Source organism: Cladophialophora psammophila, assembly GCF_000585535.1.
Source record: "Cladophialophora psammophila CBS 110553 chromosome Unknown aczJe-supercont1.6, whole genome shotgun sequence".
NCBI lineage: Eukaryota > Fungi > Ascomycota > Eurotiomycetes > Chaetothyriales > Herpotrichiellaceae > Cladophialophora > Cladophialophora psammophila.
Window position 1 is genome coordinate 104,875 of NW_006912927.1, and position 16,144 is coordinate 121,018.

Consider the following 16,144-nt stretch of genomic DNA (forward strand, 5'->3'; position numbering starts at 1 on the left):
TGTTACTTTTGTCCCGGTACACCCTTCAATGACTCAAGTGTCCTGAAGATGTTCAGACACGCCTCTGTGCTGTGCAGGAGCACTTCCAGTCCCTCCCCGTCGCCTTTCGTTTCCACAATCTATGCTCCGCCTGCCATTCAATTCATCATGCCTTTGTTCTCGTTGACAGCTCGCTCTAGAAAATTGCTGCGTTGCGTTCAAGTCCAAGCATACCCGATGCTCGAAGACAGTTTAGAAGCACTTGCGGTGGACAATGGAAGGGCCGCTTTCATCGTACTCCTGCTTGGAGATCCACATCTGCTGGAAGGTTGAAAGAGAGGCCAAAATGGAACCGCCGATCCAAACGGAGTATTTGCGCTCAGGAGGAGCAATGATCTTGACCTTCATGGACGATGGAGCGAGGGCCGTGATTTCCTTCTGCATGCGGTCGGAGATACCTGGGTACATGGTAGTACCACCAGACTGTAGAAGGGCCGTTAGTCATTGAGCCAATTAGACAACCAGAGTCTGTGACTTACCATGACAATGTTGCCGTACAAATCCTTTCGAACATCAACGTCGCATTTCATGATGGAGTTGAAGGTAGTGACGTGGATACCGCCGGATTCGAGACCAAGAACGCTTGGTTGGAAGAGGGCCTCGGGGGCTCGGAATCGCTCGTTGCCGATGGTGATAACCTGACCGTCAGGAAGCTCATAAGACTTCTCCAGGCTAGAGCTCTGGGAAGCGGTCTGAATCTCTTGCTCGAAGTCGAGGGCGACGTAGCACAACTTCTCCTTGATATCTCGGACGATTTCTCGTTCGGCAGTGGTGGAGAAGGTGTAACCGCGCTCAGCCAAGATCTTCATCAGGTAGTCGGTCAAATCACGACCAGCCATATCAACACGGGAGATGGCGTGAGGAAGAGCGAAACCCTCGTAGATGGGGACGACGTGGGTGACCCCGTCGCCAGAGTCCAACACAATACCAGTTGTGCGACCCGAGGCATACAGAGAGAGGACGGCCTGGATGGAAACGTAGAAGGCGGGTGCGTTGAAAGTCTCGAAGACGATCTGCGTCATCTTCTCTCTGTTGGATTTGGGGTTGATGGGGGCTTCGGTCAAGAGCACGGGGTGCTCTTCGGGGGCGACACGAAGTTCGTTGTAGAAAGTGTGGTGCCAAATCTTTTCCATGTCGTCCCAGTTTGTCACGACACCGTGTTCGATGGGGTATCGCAGGGTCAAGATACCACGCTTGGACTGGGCCTCATCGCCGACGTACGAGTCTTTCTGACCCATACCGATCATGATACCATGGTGACGAGGTCGACCGACGATAGATGCTGTCACCGTCTGTTAGATTCTTGCCGTCCCGGTTCAGTGCGGGGCAGGGCACACTTACGGAAGACAGCTCGAGGCGCATCGTCGCCAGCAAAGCCAGCTTTGCACATACCGGAGCTGAAGAAATCATGGTCAGTAATCTTGGTCACAATCGCGCTGATATCCTCCTCTTCCGAGGCACCCGCAATTGGAGCTCGCGTGTCCGCAGGCATGTTGTGGGTGACCGCAGGCAGCGCGGACGCAGGTTCAGGACAGGGCGCTTACCCATTGTCAATGACGAGCGCAGCAACTTCTTCTGTTCGGAGAAAGACATATCAGTACGGAGTCCGAGATGGAACACTGTGTTCAATAGCAACTGATGCAGGGCTGAATTTGGCTTACTTACCCTCCATTGTGACGGATTATTGTGAAGGACGAGGTGAGGGGTGATGGACAGAAGTGAGGACGGGTGAAATGTGAAAATGCTCGAGGTGTCGAAGGTAGAAAAGCCCTTCGAAGAGACGAGCAAGGAGATTGGATAGATAGAAGGGATGAAGATGGAGACGAGAAGCTGGAGGAGGGTAAGATGAAGTAGCGGTGGTTTGTGGTTTGGGCGGTGGGCTGCGGTGGGCTAAATCGGGCAGCTGCGAGGCGCCAAGACCAGTTCGGGTCAAGTCTGAGCGTTTCGGTGAAGGAAAAGATTCCTAGCCAGCTACCTAGGAGTTGTAAGCCTTGATTATGGTTCAGGACCGAGGATGCACAAGTATTTTGTCACTTGTCACTTGTATTGCTCTGATGGACGGGGCAGGGGCGGCAGCGAGACTCAAATATCTTTTGGTCGAAGAAGGCGAAGACAGAGAGACAGGCTGGGTCGACCGCCTCCTGGACCGGTTTTGCGTGAATGGGGGAGGCGGGATATGAGATATTCATCTGACTACCTCTACTAAGTAACTGGCGAGCTGGGTCTAGCAGGTACCAAGATTCTCAAGCTCATGCCATTTCTCCACGAGTGGCGCTATGGCCACGCAACATGACTTCCTCACCGACGGAAGAGCCTCGTCACCTTCCCCCCCTTGCCGCCTCCCAAGCAACAGGCAGCTGCAATGCCGGCAAAGGCTGGCCTGATCAGCCCCCAGCAATGCCCTGAGCACTGGCTTTGACGCTCACAACACGGGCCGGGTTTGGGGTTTGGGGTTTGGGAGGCTGATGATAGGGAGGACGGATCCAGCATTTTCCTTGGGCTTCTCGATCCTACCAAGCGCACAAAGTCCTGTTTCAGCCCCACCATCGATAGGCCTCTCACATCTTTTGCGTAAAGTACAAGTAGGGCACAATCTGTACCAAGTGCTGTTAGTAAGAGACCCCGTCGAGGATGAGGTGCACGAAAGATGGGACCGGTCCGTCCTGGGGGGCGAAACAGCCCACCCACCATGCCACATACTTGTGCCAACCACCAGGCACCAGTCCCTGGGTGCTCGGTATTTATTCTTGTGTGTTTGTGCGTCAAAGGCTGCCAGCCACATATCGCGGGGTAGATCAGCCAGCGTTTCAGCTGCACAGCCACCAACGCCATTGGCAATAGTCACTGCCCTTAATTGAACCTGTCCTCCTCTTGAATTATCTGCACATTTCAGAGAGAACAATGGCTCCAAGTACACGGGCTCGACGGTAAAGAGAGATGGGCGCCTTTGACCCTCGACTAGCCCTCGATCCAGTCCAATGACACCTTCAATGCGCCCTTCAGCTCATTCTCGCAGCCTTGGACGCCTCGATTCTGCACGAAAAATCCCAGCGGGTTCCAGTAGGTTCTGGATTGTACTGGCCTGTGATTGGCCAGGCCTCCCGTTTTCCCAACCTCATAAGAAGACTGTGAACAATCATTCTACTTGTTAGTGAAAATCTGGATTAATTCGTATCCTCTGGTCACAGAAAAGAGTTGAAAGACTATTACTTGATAGAGCCCGTCTCTCCTTTTTTGAAAAATTGGTCCATACCTCACCGTTGACTCCCAAACATGGAACCTGGACTGAACTCTCTATTACAATGGAGTATCGAGAACTCGGATGCTGGTCGAAACCCAGAGCAGCCGGTCAGAGAACCCAGAGGACTATCAGCTGATGTGCTGCGCTCGTTACTGGGCGGCCCAAGCGACGCCGACTTGATGCGAGAAGCCATGGCCATCATCGGCTCCTCCGATCCGGACGTCACGCACGATGCCAAAATGACGGCCTTCGACAACCTCGAACAACTAGTCGAAAACATTGATAATGCCAACAACATGGAACCCCTGGGCCTTTGGACGCCACTGCTGGCGCAACTGGAGAGTCACTCGGCCGACTTGCGGCGCATGGCGGCCTGGTGCATCGGCACCGCGGTCCAGAACAATGTCCAGGCCCAAGAGCGACTCTTGGCTCTCAACGGCATCGAGAGGCTCGTCCAGGTCTCCCTCGATGACGCGGACAGGAGTGTTCGAAAAAAGGCCGTCTACGCACTTAGCTCGGGCACCAGAAACTACCAACCCGCCATGAACCAGGCCGTAAAGCGGCTGCCCAAGGATATTGTCGGGCCAGACCACATCTCGGCGGCGGATATGGACGTGATTGATGCCATTATGGGCAAGCTTAGAGATAGGGAATGAGCTCTGGGCATGGGCGAAGAGATTTCAAGTGGCAATACATACAAATACATGGGTCCTGTACCAGTAGAGGAGGGCCGGCAGGACTCCAAGACCCCAGGGCGCTGGGGGGCAAGATGTCGCCTCCAGTAAATGACCCATCACGCCACCGCTAAGAGGGAATCTCGGTTCAGCCTATTGCAAGAACAAGTAGTCCCAGCACAGAGAATCAGGTGGCGGCTTGATGGCGGCAAACTTGGACAAGCACGCCGCACATGTGTGCATTCCAGCAAGTTCCCTCCAAAGTTTGATAGCTGAGGAGTCAGAGGACTTGGGCCGTCCCAGAACAGAACAAAGATACAAGGAACGATACCTTGGGTTTTGCCAATACAAGTACAGACTTTATTAACCCCCGTGACCGCCGTGATGTGGATACGCCATATTGCCGTTGTGACCGTGCCCTTTGCTCTGACCTTGCCTTGCGTTCACGTTTCTCAGCCTTGCATGGATGTAGCCTTTCCTGCAGCCCACACAGTGTCCCGGCGTTTGTCTCCCTTGTCGCGCCAGGACAGCAGTCCTTACAGCTGCAAGGTATATGTATAATCGTCCTCCATGTTCTGGCTCACCCACAAGACCACGGAGCTCAGCATCACGAGCCCGTTGGCCACGACATTGGCAACGCCCATGTACATGGTCTGCAGCGCGTAGTCCTTGAACAGATACTTGAGGACCATGACCGTGACGCTGCCCGCCAGCCCACCGGCCATCAGGGCGAAGCCCAGAAACAAGACGGTGCGGGCCTTCCAGGCCACGCCGTTGCCACTGTACGACCAGCTGTCCGCCGAGAGGCGGGACTTCTCGATCGAGTTGATGACGAGCATACCCAGTGCGGAGCAGATCAGGGGGATCCAGTCGACGAAGTTGATGTGCACGGTGCTGCCGTTGAGGGGGGATTTGGAGAAGACGCTGGCGTCTACGAAGAAGAAGAAACCGAGAGAGAACTGTGTTGACCAGCCATTCATTAGTCAAGGCCTTGGGAACAGAAAGGAGGAAGAAGGAGAAAAGGCGCAAGTTGGACATACGAGGGCGCCAGCGGTGTAGACACCTGCGGTTCTGGTGTTGGCGCTGTTAAGCCAGGCCGGCTTGGAGAAGCGGAAGAGGCGCTGCGAGGTCGACATCGTAGAAAGGCCTAGCAATTCTTCAACAACGGAGGGAGCGGACAGACAGGGTCGATGCAATGATTCGTAATCGTATAACTTTCTAGTCAGATGCTTGGGTTGTTCGTCGAGAAGCACAATGGGATAGAATGTCCTGCCTGCCCGCGGACGCAGGAGTGGAAAGCTGCTAGGAATCTGAGCGTCGCATGGCGAGGCCCACTGTTCGTAATTCGCAGGCTGGGTGGATGGATGCCGAGAACCAACGAACCACCCGGGGAATTCTTCCGACGAGTCCGCTGGAGCCTTGCGCCTTTGAGCCTCGTCAGTCTCATCGCCCAGATAGGCGCCAGTTGCCCATTGTCTGACCCAAGTTGAGAGGATGGCCAGGAGGTCAAGGCTAATGCTAGGTAGACCATGTAGTCCTGAAATCTGGTCCAGGACTGCAGGCCGCAGGGATACATGCAGAGTCGTGACGTGGAAACACATGCGGCGATGCATGGGCTGAAGTTTAGCCTCCTCAACTGATGCACGAATATTGTGGAAGTGACTTTTAATTAGAGAAAGAAAAGAATGGCCAGTCAATCAATCTCATTGGGAAGGATTTTGCGATTGAACCTCGACTTCTCATCGATACAAATATACCGAGTACCAGATTTCGCTTGCGTGATCCGTAGGACAGAGCAACGTCCATTGTGTATCTTTTCGTCCAACATTGTAGAGTAGTATCTGTTAGACCAACCCGATTGATGACGCCTTGAATATGCATCCAGATCCTCCAAAGTCCTTGTATGCGCTTCGTTTTAAAAGTCCTGTTCCTCCTTGAAAAACTGGGTGAAGCTGATGATGGTGCCGTATATCAGCAACCCGCCCACAATGGACATAATCATGGCTGGAACTTGAATAAGAGCAGAATGCGCAAGTAGTACCGGCAAGGCTGTCGTGTGATGCTCGTCAGTGTATGTGATCAAACCCCATCCGTATGTTGAAACGTACCGATCCCCATAAGCACGAGAAATCCCGTAGCAAAGCGACCCAGGTCTATCCAAGCCCCGGAATTGCTCTCGATAAAGTCATCGGCGTTGGCACATCTTCCTGCCACCCAGTTTGGTACGGGCGCCAACACATATGTTGCGACAACGAGGAGGGTGAGGAAGTTATGGAACAACGCCGCGGAGAGGATGACGAGGAGGAATCCGATGGCAAGGACCTAGTACCTTATTAGCCATGCGCTGTGAGTTAAACATGTTGGGACCATGCGGCATGCATACAAAGGAGAGCGCAATAATCGTTTTCAACCCGGCCGTCATGGTCATGGGTCGAAGCAAGATTGAGTGGAAAGGCTGTTGTTTGTAATTCTCTTGACGCCTGCGCCACTGCAAGCACTGCAACTCGGGGATAGGGAGGTCGGAAGAATAGAGTGTGTGTCTCGAAGCAAAAGTGAGCCGGATAGTTGCTGTCGGAGAGACTGCTATGTCAATTTCATGGAGAAATGAGTTGGGTGGTCAAAGGACCGGCCGTCTGGTGAGGGATGCTTGGAAGTCGCTGTGGCTGGGCGCCGAAGCTCCTCCGCAATGAATCGCGAGAACCTGGAGTTTGCGCGTCTGCAAGTGCCTGGTTTCATTGATTTATTCCAAACACATTCCAACTCCCACAACTCGGCCTCTATTTCTCTTTTCACGCTCCGGTCCCATTAATCTGCATCACTTGCAACCAAGATGTTCAGAAATAACTACGACAATGACTCCGTCACTTTGTAAGGCTGCTTAGTGACCATCCTGCTCCCATGCCCGAAATACTCATTCATTCGCAGTTCGCCTCAAGGCCGGATATTCCAGGTTGAATACGCTCAAGAGGCCGTCAAGCAGGGATCGGTAGTTGTCGGAGTTGTCAGCAAGAAACATGTCGTCCTCACGGCCCTCAAGGTCTGAACCCCCAAAGAGCTTTGCCCTGACAAATATCAGCCGCTCATACTGTCTATAGCGGAATGCAGAAGAACTGTCCTCGTATCAGAAAAAGGTAGTCGGTGTCGATGACCACCTGGGAGTGGCGCTTGCCGGTCTTGCCTCCGACGCCCGCGTTCTTTCCAACTTCATGAAGCAACAGTCGCTCGCCTCAAAAATGACCTACGGCCGTCCCATACCCGTCGAGCGCATTGTGGATATGATTGGCGATAGAGCTCAGACAAACACGCAACACTACGGCAAGAGACCCTACGGCGTGGGGCTGTTGGTTGCGGGCGTGGATGAGCTGGGACCCCATCTATTCGAGTTCTCTCCGTCAGGAATGACCCAGGAGATGCTGGCTTGTGCGATTGGAGCGCGAAGTCAGATGGCTCGAACGTACCTCGAGAGACATTTGGATAAATTTGCGGATTGCAGTCGTGACGAGTTGATCAAACATGCCCTGCTGGCACTGAAGGAGTCACTGGCGCAAGACAAGGAGCTCACGGTGGACAACACCAGTCTGGCCGTGATAGGCATGGGGGAGAAAGACGGCAGGAAGAAACTGGAGGCCTTCAAGCTCTACGATGGACAGGACATTGGGCCTTTGCTCGAGACAAGCGTGGAGTCGACGGCCACAGAAGGTGGAGATGCCATGGAAACAGATTCATAGGAAAAGCAGCGATGGGTACGTATTATCACACGGCGTTTGGAGTACGAGTAGGCCCCCACAATGGCAATTCAAGGGAGTCCCACGGAGGCGGCAAGGCAAGATTGGTGGGAATGAAGAGTTTCCATTATACTCCATTTTCGGATCTATGACCAGTCCAGCTTATACCTCCCAGGGGCGACCTGATAGCCGTGCAACGCGTCAATGACCTGATCTGTGCTCTGAACCTCGACCAAGATATTGGCAGCTCCTTCGCCCACAAACCCTTCTCTTATTGCCGTCTTGACCCATTCCAACAATCCATTCCAATAGCCATTGATATTGACCAGAATGATGGGGATTTGATGGATGCCCAACTGATTCCAGGTGACCATCTCCATGACCTCTTCCACGGTGCCATATCCGCCAGCCAGGGCCACGAAGCCTGAACCGGGGCCCCCCGCTTCCACCGAATTGGCCATCATGCGTTTTCGAGTGTGCATGTCTGGGACAATGGTGGTCCTCCCAAACTCGGACTCGGGCACAATGTGTTTATCTGGGTCCTCGATACTATCGATCCGCCGCAGTTCCTCCGAGGACATGGTCCGCTCCACCTTTCTTGATCCATACCGACTTGTTTCGCTGCGGATGGAGGGGTCTTGTTCTGAGCGGATTAATGCTCGAGGAATGATGCCGTGCACTGATTTGGGACCGGAAAGGGAGACGAGGGTTTTGGCCAATTCGCCCATAATGCCCATGGTCCCGCCGCCGTAGACGAGCTTATAGCCGGCCTCATGCAGAGATCGACCTAGTTGTCGCGCTGATTGGAGATGGACGGGGTCTTTTCCTGGTGAAGAGGCACAACTTGAAGAAATCTGTCAGTAATGCTTCCGGGATTTTTGACGTTACAAATGGGAGACCGTGTTCTCGACGCACAAGACGCAGACGACGGGTTCCGCCCCACCGTTTTCCTGGGCGGCCGGCATCAGAGGGCAGTTTGATTGAGAGACAGAGAGAGATGAACAGACAGACTCCGCGGGGGCCGGAGCAGCGAAATATTGGAAGCAAAGATGGAAAGGGCGGCTGGTGTAAGTGTGACCGTGATTTACGTCGGAGTCGGAGTCGGAGTCGGTGGAGGATGAAGTCTTGAAAGAGAATGAAAGCAGCTGGAGCCAACGGATCAACGCAGAAAGGAACGATTCAGAGCACAGTTCAATTCCGTTCGGTTCAGTTTAGTTCAGACCTACGAGTTGCTAGTGGAAACGCTGTGCGAATTTATGCGCAAACTGGTTGAAAAGGGAGGCGTGTGACTGTTGGCAGTTGGCAAACTGAAGACATTTTTCCGACGATTGGTCTGTGAGTCAACATGACGTCGCAGCCGCAGCCTCGTGTGGATGTTAATGGTGCCACGTGAAGCAGTCAACCAGAGAATGTGGACGGTTGGGCGGAGGTCGCCGTTGCATCGACTTCTGTTGTGTACAAGCAGGACAAGGTGAGGTGGAAGTGAAGGATCGGTGAGGAATGTATTAGATAGGCTCCGTACCTCGTAATAGTCCTCGGTAGGGAACACAGCACTTAAGTACTGGGTAAGTACCTGCGTGTGAGTAGCGAGTGGTCGCTAATAGTAATGCTCTTTCTCACGGTTCAATTCCCTCTCCATCTCCATCTCCAACTCGATTTTATCTCTTTCTCCATCCCTCGCCACCATCGCTTACTGGGTACTGGCCACTCCATCCCCCTCTTGCTCTGCCGGTCTTCTTCCTGTTCTTCCCCTTGCATCTGCAAGCTTATTCTCCTTTGCTCGGTCCTTCCCAATCAGTATCGAAGAGCCTCAATCCCCAGCCTCCTCCATTTTCAGCTCCCAGGCATCCCCTCGATGCCTCAATGCCCCTCTTATCCGGCTCGCCGGCATCCTCTCACCTCGACTTTCCTCGTCGGACCCAGTATTGACCGTCATCATGAGCCAAGGCAAATGCTTGACAGCCGACATGGCTCGCTTAATTTGCTCGTATTGGACCCTTTTGCCTCGAGTTCTCGCTTCTGGCTTCTTTTGCAAGATCAACCCCGCGACACAGAAGGGCGCCCATGGCCGTGTCTTGGGCCTCTCTTAGCGTGTCCATCCATCCCGCCATTGTCCCATTGGCCCCTCACACACCACGCCTTGCCGACAATTCTGCTTGTTCTCACCTGCTTGCATCTCGCCCGCTAACACGTTCGGCCATAAGCCGTGCGAAAGGCCAGTTCCAAGACGCTTGTGGCCCGCAGGATCACTCCCTTCTCGACCCCAATGGCCTCGCATCTGGCCGTGGTGGTGGGAGCTGAAAAAAGAACCCCGCTTTCCCTGGTAAGGCTACCAACGACATCTGCGCTTCGGTGTGATCGTGCAGATACACCTCACCGACAGCTGGCCCTGGGTCTGCAAAGCTTCTAGCTTGGCCCCATGCTTTTCCTTGGTCGAGGCTTCAAGACCTCGCCGTCCCGCTCTTTCTCAGGTCCTTTTCTTCTTCCTCTGTCAGCCTCACCGTTGTACCCAGGCGGCCCCGCCTGCTGAACGACGATACCACGGTCGCCGCAGTGCACTCTGTGCGGCGCAATCGCCGCCCTGTGCAGTCATGAGTGACACAGGTTCTACTTCGACTGACCTGGCGTCTTCTACCTCGAGTGTCGTAGAGACCACCTCGACACCGCCCAGTTCAACCACAGATTCGACGACATCGTCCCCGACGACGACGACGACGACGACATCGACTGTTGTCACTTCCACCACAACTACGTTCAGTTCCAGTAAGTTGATCAGTGCTATCTTTCCGCTGTTGAACATCCTGTCGCTTCAACCTTGTATCAACTGCTCTCGCAAGTGTGCTCTTATAACATTTGCTTCGTGGCAGCTACCACAAGCTTCACGACGTCGTTCTCTTCCACCACCCCTCCTATCACCTCAACCTCCTCCAGCACTTCCTCCTTACCTCCTCCGACAACCAGCTCTACCTCAACCACTCTTTCCACAACCAGCAGCACCTCAAGTATACCCCCCTCTACGTTGTCAAGCTCTAGCACGACAAGTATTTCCCCCTCTACACTTTCCACCACCACCACCACCACCACCACCACCAGCACTACTTCAAGTGGTCTTCTCTCGTCCTCTTCTATCGTGTTGTCTACTTCCCCTAGCTTGTCGACCTCCGCTTATACCTCCCCTTCAACCTTAGCTATCACCCCTTCTCCTACCACCTCTTCCCCTACCACAACGTCCTCTTCCCTTCCACCAACAACGTCGTCAACAACGACGCCTTCCCCCTCCCCCACCGCTACGACTACCACTTCGCCGATCCCAAGCAGTACTACTAGTGAGTCTCTGTTTGCTCTGCTTTTGTTCTTCGTTTTTATCCGGTTCGCCGCCGTGCCTATTAGCGTATTATCCATATAGGATCCCCGCTAACCTTGAACTTCCTCAGCAACAACCACCTCCCCTTCCCCGATCCCGACCACCACGACCACCACTTCAACAACCACTCCGAGTCCCGTGCCCGTAACCTCTTCAACCTCTTCATTCACCACTCCTTCGACTTCGTCATCGAGCACGGAATCCACCTCCGAAACATCATCTTCCTCGTCCGAATCCAGCACCACAAGCACCAGTGAAACACCAGTCGTTATAACCACTTCGAGCACTTCAATTTCCTATACCACTACCACGTCGTATGTCACCCAGGTTCTCCAAACCACCCAAAATGGCCAGCTAGGCTACACCACCATCACATCCATCGTGATAGCGACAAACCCCGTCACCACACTTGTGGCACCAGCAACCTTCACAAGTACTCCAGGAAGTGCCCCGACTCTCCTTCCATCAAACGGCGGCGGCGGCGGCAGCTCAGGTCTGTCGACAGGTGCCAAAGCTGGGATAGGGGCTGGAGTGGGTGTTGTTGTTCTAGCGGCCGCCATCTTCGGTGGCTGGTACAGCTGGTACATGAGACGGCGGAGGAAACGAAATTCCTACTCAAACGATCAGTATTCAGATGATCCCTTGCCCAGCATGACAGGGCTCGGCATCGGAGGGGCAGGTGGCGCAGCGGCGGGAATGGGAGCCGTGGCCGCTGTCTCATCACGGTACCGTGACATCTCGAACCCCTCCGACACGCGGTCAGAGCTCCCATCCCCTCCCATTCCTCCTCCTCGATCTCCAGACCGACTGCTCCCACCCGGCGTGGTACCCATGAGATACCAGCCTTCTAGCTCACCGCCGCCTCCCAACCAGGGTTCTTCCCACATGTCCGTTTCCGATCAGAGCGAGTACTCACAAGGTAACAACCAATATCCACCGGGCGGCCAATACCCACCACAACCTCCTAACGCGGCTGGTGCTGGCTACTTCGGCAACCTTAACGAACTACCCGAAGACCAGAGAAACATCCACCAACTCCCGGACGACCAAGTCTCCAATCCGATGTCGCACCAAAGCTACCAACATGCCAATATGGGCCAAGATGGGTACTGGTCCGGACAACCGTCAGCACCTTCAGGACACTCGGGGCCTTCAGCGCCCTCAGTACCCTCGGCCCAGGAGTCCTATGAGTTGCCCGGACAAAGCCACACACCCGCGCCAGCGCAACCGCAAGGAGGACAGGGAGGCTATCGCGGCACGGATCGAGAGGTCCCTCTTCATCAACGCGTGGAAGGCAGAGTACCTTACCGGCCGGGCCATCTCCCGCCTTCGCACAACTACTAGATTGATGCTATCGGTTGTTGTCGTTGTTGTTGCTGTTGCAGGTCCGCCAGTTGTCTATAATGGCCCTCTTTAAAACATAAATCCCGTAATGTATTGTCAAAACGATTGGATGAATATGAATGATAAAAAGTCAACTCCAAATATCATGCAAATTCCACGAGTAATTTTGCTCTCTTTGTTTTCTTGGTCCGCTGTTTTTCTGTATTTATGCTATCTATGTACCTGCCAAGCAAGCTGCAGTGGTCAAGGCCGAGCGTCCAACTTGCTGCATATATAGTCTCCAAGGCCAGAAGAAAGGCTACTATCAGCAAGGAAGCAAGCTATTCTTAAACATTCTCTCCCCTCCCGCGCCCCCTGGGGGTCTCTTTCACATGTCTCTATATGTGGATGCATGCTTGCGCATTTGGAGTTTTCACGTGGATGATCGCCACGTCCAGCCAGACCATTCCGTTGAACCAACAAACGATGTGCCCTCATCCTGTGGGGCAGGAGACGCCTTGTGGGAGAAGAAATCACAGGGATGGATAAGTCACCTGGTAACGTTCCGTGTGGCCTCCCTCCCGTAAGAGAAGAGCGCTGACGACGGCAAACTCAGTTATTTCTGCGGGCCGGTGACTTACCCTGTATTCAACAAACCTCAATTTTATATCCCGTCGGAGCACGAACGTGGAAGATGGCAACTGTCTTTTCACGAATCGACGGGCCTGCCCTGTGTTCAACACACCTCTTTTTCATATGCCGTCGGAGCACGAAAGCTGAAGCCGGCAACTGTCGTATTTTCCTGATCCGACGTGGCGCCGTCACCTGTCGTGTCTTCATCAGTGTCAATGGGTAGTATTGTAGGTCGTTTCCACACCTCTCCGGGACCCCGCGGCCCTTCTCGCTGGTTAAAACGCTCCCCATGATGCTGTTGGGGGTCTGGGGGTGGGTCGGTGACTTGGATCTTCCTTCTCGTTCGTTACCCACGGGGATTCACGATGTGTATCAGCTGGTTCCCTTGCTCTTGTGCGCGCAAAGGCTTTGGACAAAGACAGGAGCTGGGACATGTGTGCGCGTGCTCGTTGATCTGAGGTGTATTATCTTAACCTATTGCAAAAGCATCTGCTGGCCTTCTTTGTCCAAGGAAGGACCTTCCCCGCTATCATCGTCCAAGGATGGGAACGGTGAATACACACATTTCATCCCATGTCTACCGTGACAGGGCGGCAACGATGCCCCTCAATCTGTGTTTCATCAAGCTCGTTGTCAGTGAATGCTTCAGCATTCCGATGGCCGATGCCGGAGGACAACAGCTCTGGATGGGAACTGCTCGACATCTGTGGGTTTGCTTCGAGGTCTCCCTCCTGCGTATTGATCTCTTGAGTAGGGCTAAAGGCGACGTTATTCGTAAACCATTCCAAGATCAGGTTTTCTACGCCCATTCCGTTGAGAGGGGCGTGTCGTTATTGTTGTCGTCCTGATCCACGTCCTGCCAAAGCCTTGATATTTTTTTTTTGACCGCCAGCTTGCATCCTCATTGCCACGGCGATAAATGTACCGTGTAGGCCAGACCTTCACAACAAGACTTGGCTCCGAACCCTCAGAAAGTCATCTGTCACGTCTTCCACCGTAGTAAAGGAGTCATATCACGACAAATCCTCACCACGAATCGGTCAAAGAAAAAGATTCGTGGGACCAACTCGTTGACGCTTCTGGGGGTCCTGTGACAAGGACCCAGACCTACAATCCTTGAGACACAAACATTGCAACATCGTTGTCTCAGAAATGGACAGGTCAAGGCTGGAGATCGATCCGCATGGGTACGAGAGAGCAGTCTTGCAAGTCCCACCGACAAAGAAGCGTCCCAAACAAGAGCCACATGCTCCTCAACTGGTCATTGACGATCGCGGATATGCCAGAGCAGTCTTACCAAACAAGAAAGTGCGTTTGGGCAATTCTCTTGCTGTCCACATGCGAATCGGGCTGTATCCAGAGTCGTATGAGCGGACCAAGTTGCCAGAAGAAGGTAGGCCCTTGATTCTCGGCATTATAGGCTGTTTTTCTCACAGGACGTACAGATCTGGATGTCAAGGTCGAGGAACTTCCTCTTCCAGCCTCGCACCTTTATCGTGGTGATAGCCCTCTTATCCACACGCCTGCAACCCCACAAAATGTCAATTTGCCTCTGCTTCCTGCACCCTCGCACCATCATAGTTTCAAGGTCGAAGAAATAGGAAAGCTTGAACCACGCACGGCGGGAGAAGCCCAGGACCAGCAAGAGATGCATCAAGTGGGTCCCATTCCATTGTTGTTGCCACCAGTCATTTGGATCAAGCGAGGCGACGAATACACTCGTCTTCGATACGCAGTCGATATCTTGACCATCAAGGGCGAGAAATACGTCAGGGTCGACGAGACACACTTGTTGTTCGCTGTCAATGCCCATTGGCTTCAAACTGGTGAGAATGTCACCACTCGCCAACCGCCATACCGCCATTGGCAAGCCGGCAGGCGCTTTGGTCGTCCTGAGATCCTCTTCATGTTGTATCCACTTGGAGAATGGGCATATACACCCCTCAACAACCGCCGCAAAAAGGCCCCTCAAGAATTCCGCCCCAAGTTGGACAATTACGGTCGGGTTCTCTTAAATGCATTCGACCGACCGTTGAAATTCTCAAACATCATGCCTGAACAGGTCAGCACGGAGATCGAAGGTTGGGAAATGGAAGCCATTTGTCGCTTGGATCCAGATATCTGCCATCAAGATTTCATTGATCGAATGCTTCTGAATCCTGGTCACGGCAAGGTTCGGCCCAGCAAAGGCGCACTGAACCATCGCCGTCGTCGGGATCGTATCAAGATGCGAATCCTCCCCTGGCCTCTGCCTCGACAGCTCAGCTATTCTGATCAACAAGTCGTCAATGGGTTAACTCAGTGGCAAATGGAGAACAACACGACCGTAGGGCTAAAAGACCTGTCAAAGGACGAGATCGAGATGCAAGAGGCGATTATGTATGGCGGGCACTTTGAGCGGTCCGGGGCCAATGCACAGAATGATGAAGCAAGATTGGAGCGGCTTTGGGCCAACCTGACGCTTGTGAGGACCAAGTTTGCGGAGGATTCGGCGGAGGTGAGGATGATCAAAAACAGAATTGCTGTGCAGCTGGCAAAAATGGGGCTGCAGTATGATCATCGTGTGTGGGACGCTGATGTCGATGCATAGAGGATAGGGGTAAGGGGTCGGTGCCATGTGATCACACAAAAACACATACAATGAATAAATATTAGGTGTCGAAAAGTGCAAAAACTTAACACAGAACAGTCAACCTCTGGTCTGTGATAAGCGAAACTCGCCCCTTTCGAGGTTGGTTTTTCTCGGCCGGTTATACTACAAGTTTTATACAGTTGCATCGATCGGTGCGGGAGTCGAATCGGGGTCCTGCTGCCTGCTAACCCGTTATTGTTAGTTCGTCCTGACAAGACCCAAATTATGCCGGCGGAGGAGGAGGAGGAGGAGAATCGGATTCGAATCGAGGCCCTGATGCCTGCTAACCCGGTGTTAGTTCGACCTGACAGGGCCTGGACTGAGTGTGGAGGAGGAATCATCGGACTCAGTAATCGCCCTAGTCGAAGGTAGGGGGTCTTTGTGTGACAAGAATTGAGCACAATAAAAATATAAGGTAACAATTCTTAGTGGGTCCATTGATATGTTTGGACCAGACCTGTGGCGTGTAGAGTAAATGACCTTTTCTTGTACTGAACAGGCTCTTAGCTAGCG

At 53.3% G+C, this 16,144-nt stretch overlaps 8 protein-coding genes across 8 annotated transcripts; 4 read left to right on the forward strand and 4 right to left on the reverse strand.

Moving 5' to 3' along the window:
* Positions 1-231: 231 nt before the first annotated feature.
* Positions 232-1,531, reverse strand: A1O5_04370 (actin, gamma; the record flags this gene model as incomplete). The annotated part of the gene is made up of 3 exons (XM_007744977.1): positions 232-462; positions 519-1,321; positions 1,381-1,531. The coding sequence occupies 3 exons, from the start codon at positions 1,529-1,531 to the stop codon at positions 232-234; spliced, it is 1,185 nt and encodes a 394-aa protein (XP_007743167.1).
* A 1,781-nt stretch (positions 1,532-3,312) lies between these two features.
* Positions 3,313-3,936, forward strand: A1O5_04371 (uncharacterized protein; the record flags this gene model as incomplete). The annotated part of the gene is made up of 1 exon (XM_007744978.1): positions 3,313-3,936. One exon carries the CDS (start codon positions 3,313-3,315, stop codon positions 3,934-3,936), a length of 624 nt encoding a protein of 207 aa, XP_007743168.1.
* A 554-nt stretch (positions 3,937-4,490) lies between these two features.
* Positions 4,491-5,090, reverse strand: A1O5_04372 (uncharacterized protein; the record flags this gene model as incomplete). The annotated part of the gene is made up of 2 exons (XM_007744979.1): positions 4,491-4,913; positions 4,995-5,090. The coding sequence occupies 2 exons, from the start codon at positions 5,088-5,090 to the stop codon at positions 4,491-4,493; spliced, it is 519 nt and encodes a 172-aa protein (XP_007743169.1).
* A 779-nt stretch (positions 5,091-5,869) lies between these two features.
* A1O5_04373 (uncharacterized protein) lies at positions 5,870-6,376 on the reverse strand (the record flags this gene model as incomplete). Its single annotated transcript, XM_007744980.1, has 3 exons — positions 5,870-6,003; positions 6,063-6,276; positions 6,338-6,376. 3 exons carry the CDS (start codon positions 6,374-6,376, stop codon positions 5,870-5,872), a joined length of 387 nt encoding a protein of 128 aa, XP_007743170.1.
* Positions 6,377-6,784: 408 nt separating this feature from the next.
* A1O5_04374 (20S proteasome subunit alpha 6) lies at positions 6,785-7,682 on the forward strand (the record flags this gene model as incomplete). Its single annotated transcript, XM_007744981.1, has 3 exons — positions 6,785-6,822; positions 6,880-6,991; positions 7,050-7,682. 3 exons carry the CDS (start codon positions 6,785-6,787, stop codon positions 7,680-7,682), a joined length of 783 nt encoding a protein of 260 aa, XP_007743171.1.
* Positions 7,683-7,825: 143 nt separating this feature from the next.
* A1O5_04375 (uncharacterized protein) lies at positions 7,826-8,644 on the reverse strand (the record flags this gene model as incomplete). Its single annotated transcript, XM_007744982.1, has 2 exons — positions 7,826-8,522; positions 8,595-8,644. The coding sequence occupies 2 exons, from the start codon at positions 8,642-8,644 to the stop codon at positions 7,826-7,828; spliced, it is 747 nt and encodes a 248-aa protein (XP_007743172.1).
* Positions 8,645-11,694: 3,050 nt separating this feature from the next.
* On the forward strand, positions 11,695-12,387 carry A1O5_04376 (uncharacterized protein; the record flags this gene model as incomplete). The annotated part of the gene is made up of 1 exon (XM_007744983.1): positions 11,695-12,387. One exon carries the CDS (start codon positions 11,695-11,697, stop codon positions 12,385-12,387), a length of 693 nt encoding a protein of 230 aa, XP_007743173.1.
* Positions 12,388-14,151: 1,764 nt separating this feature from the next.
* Positions 14,152-15,589, forward strand: A1O5_04377 (uncharacterized protein; the record flags this gene model as incomplete). Its single annotated transcript, XM_007744984.1, has 2 exons — positions 14,152-14,392; positions 14,445-15,589. 2 exons carry the CDS (start codon positions 14,152-14,154, stop codon positions 15,587-15,589), a joined length of 1,386 nt encoding a protein of 461 aa, XP_007743174.1.
* Positions 15,590-16,144: the final 555 nt, after the last annotated feature.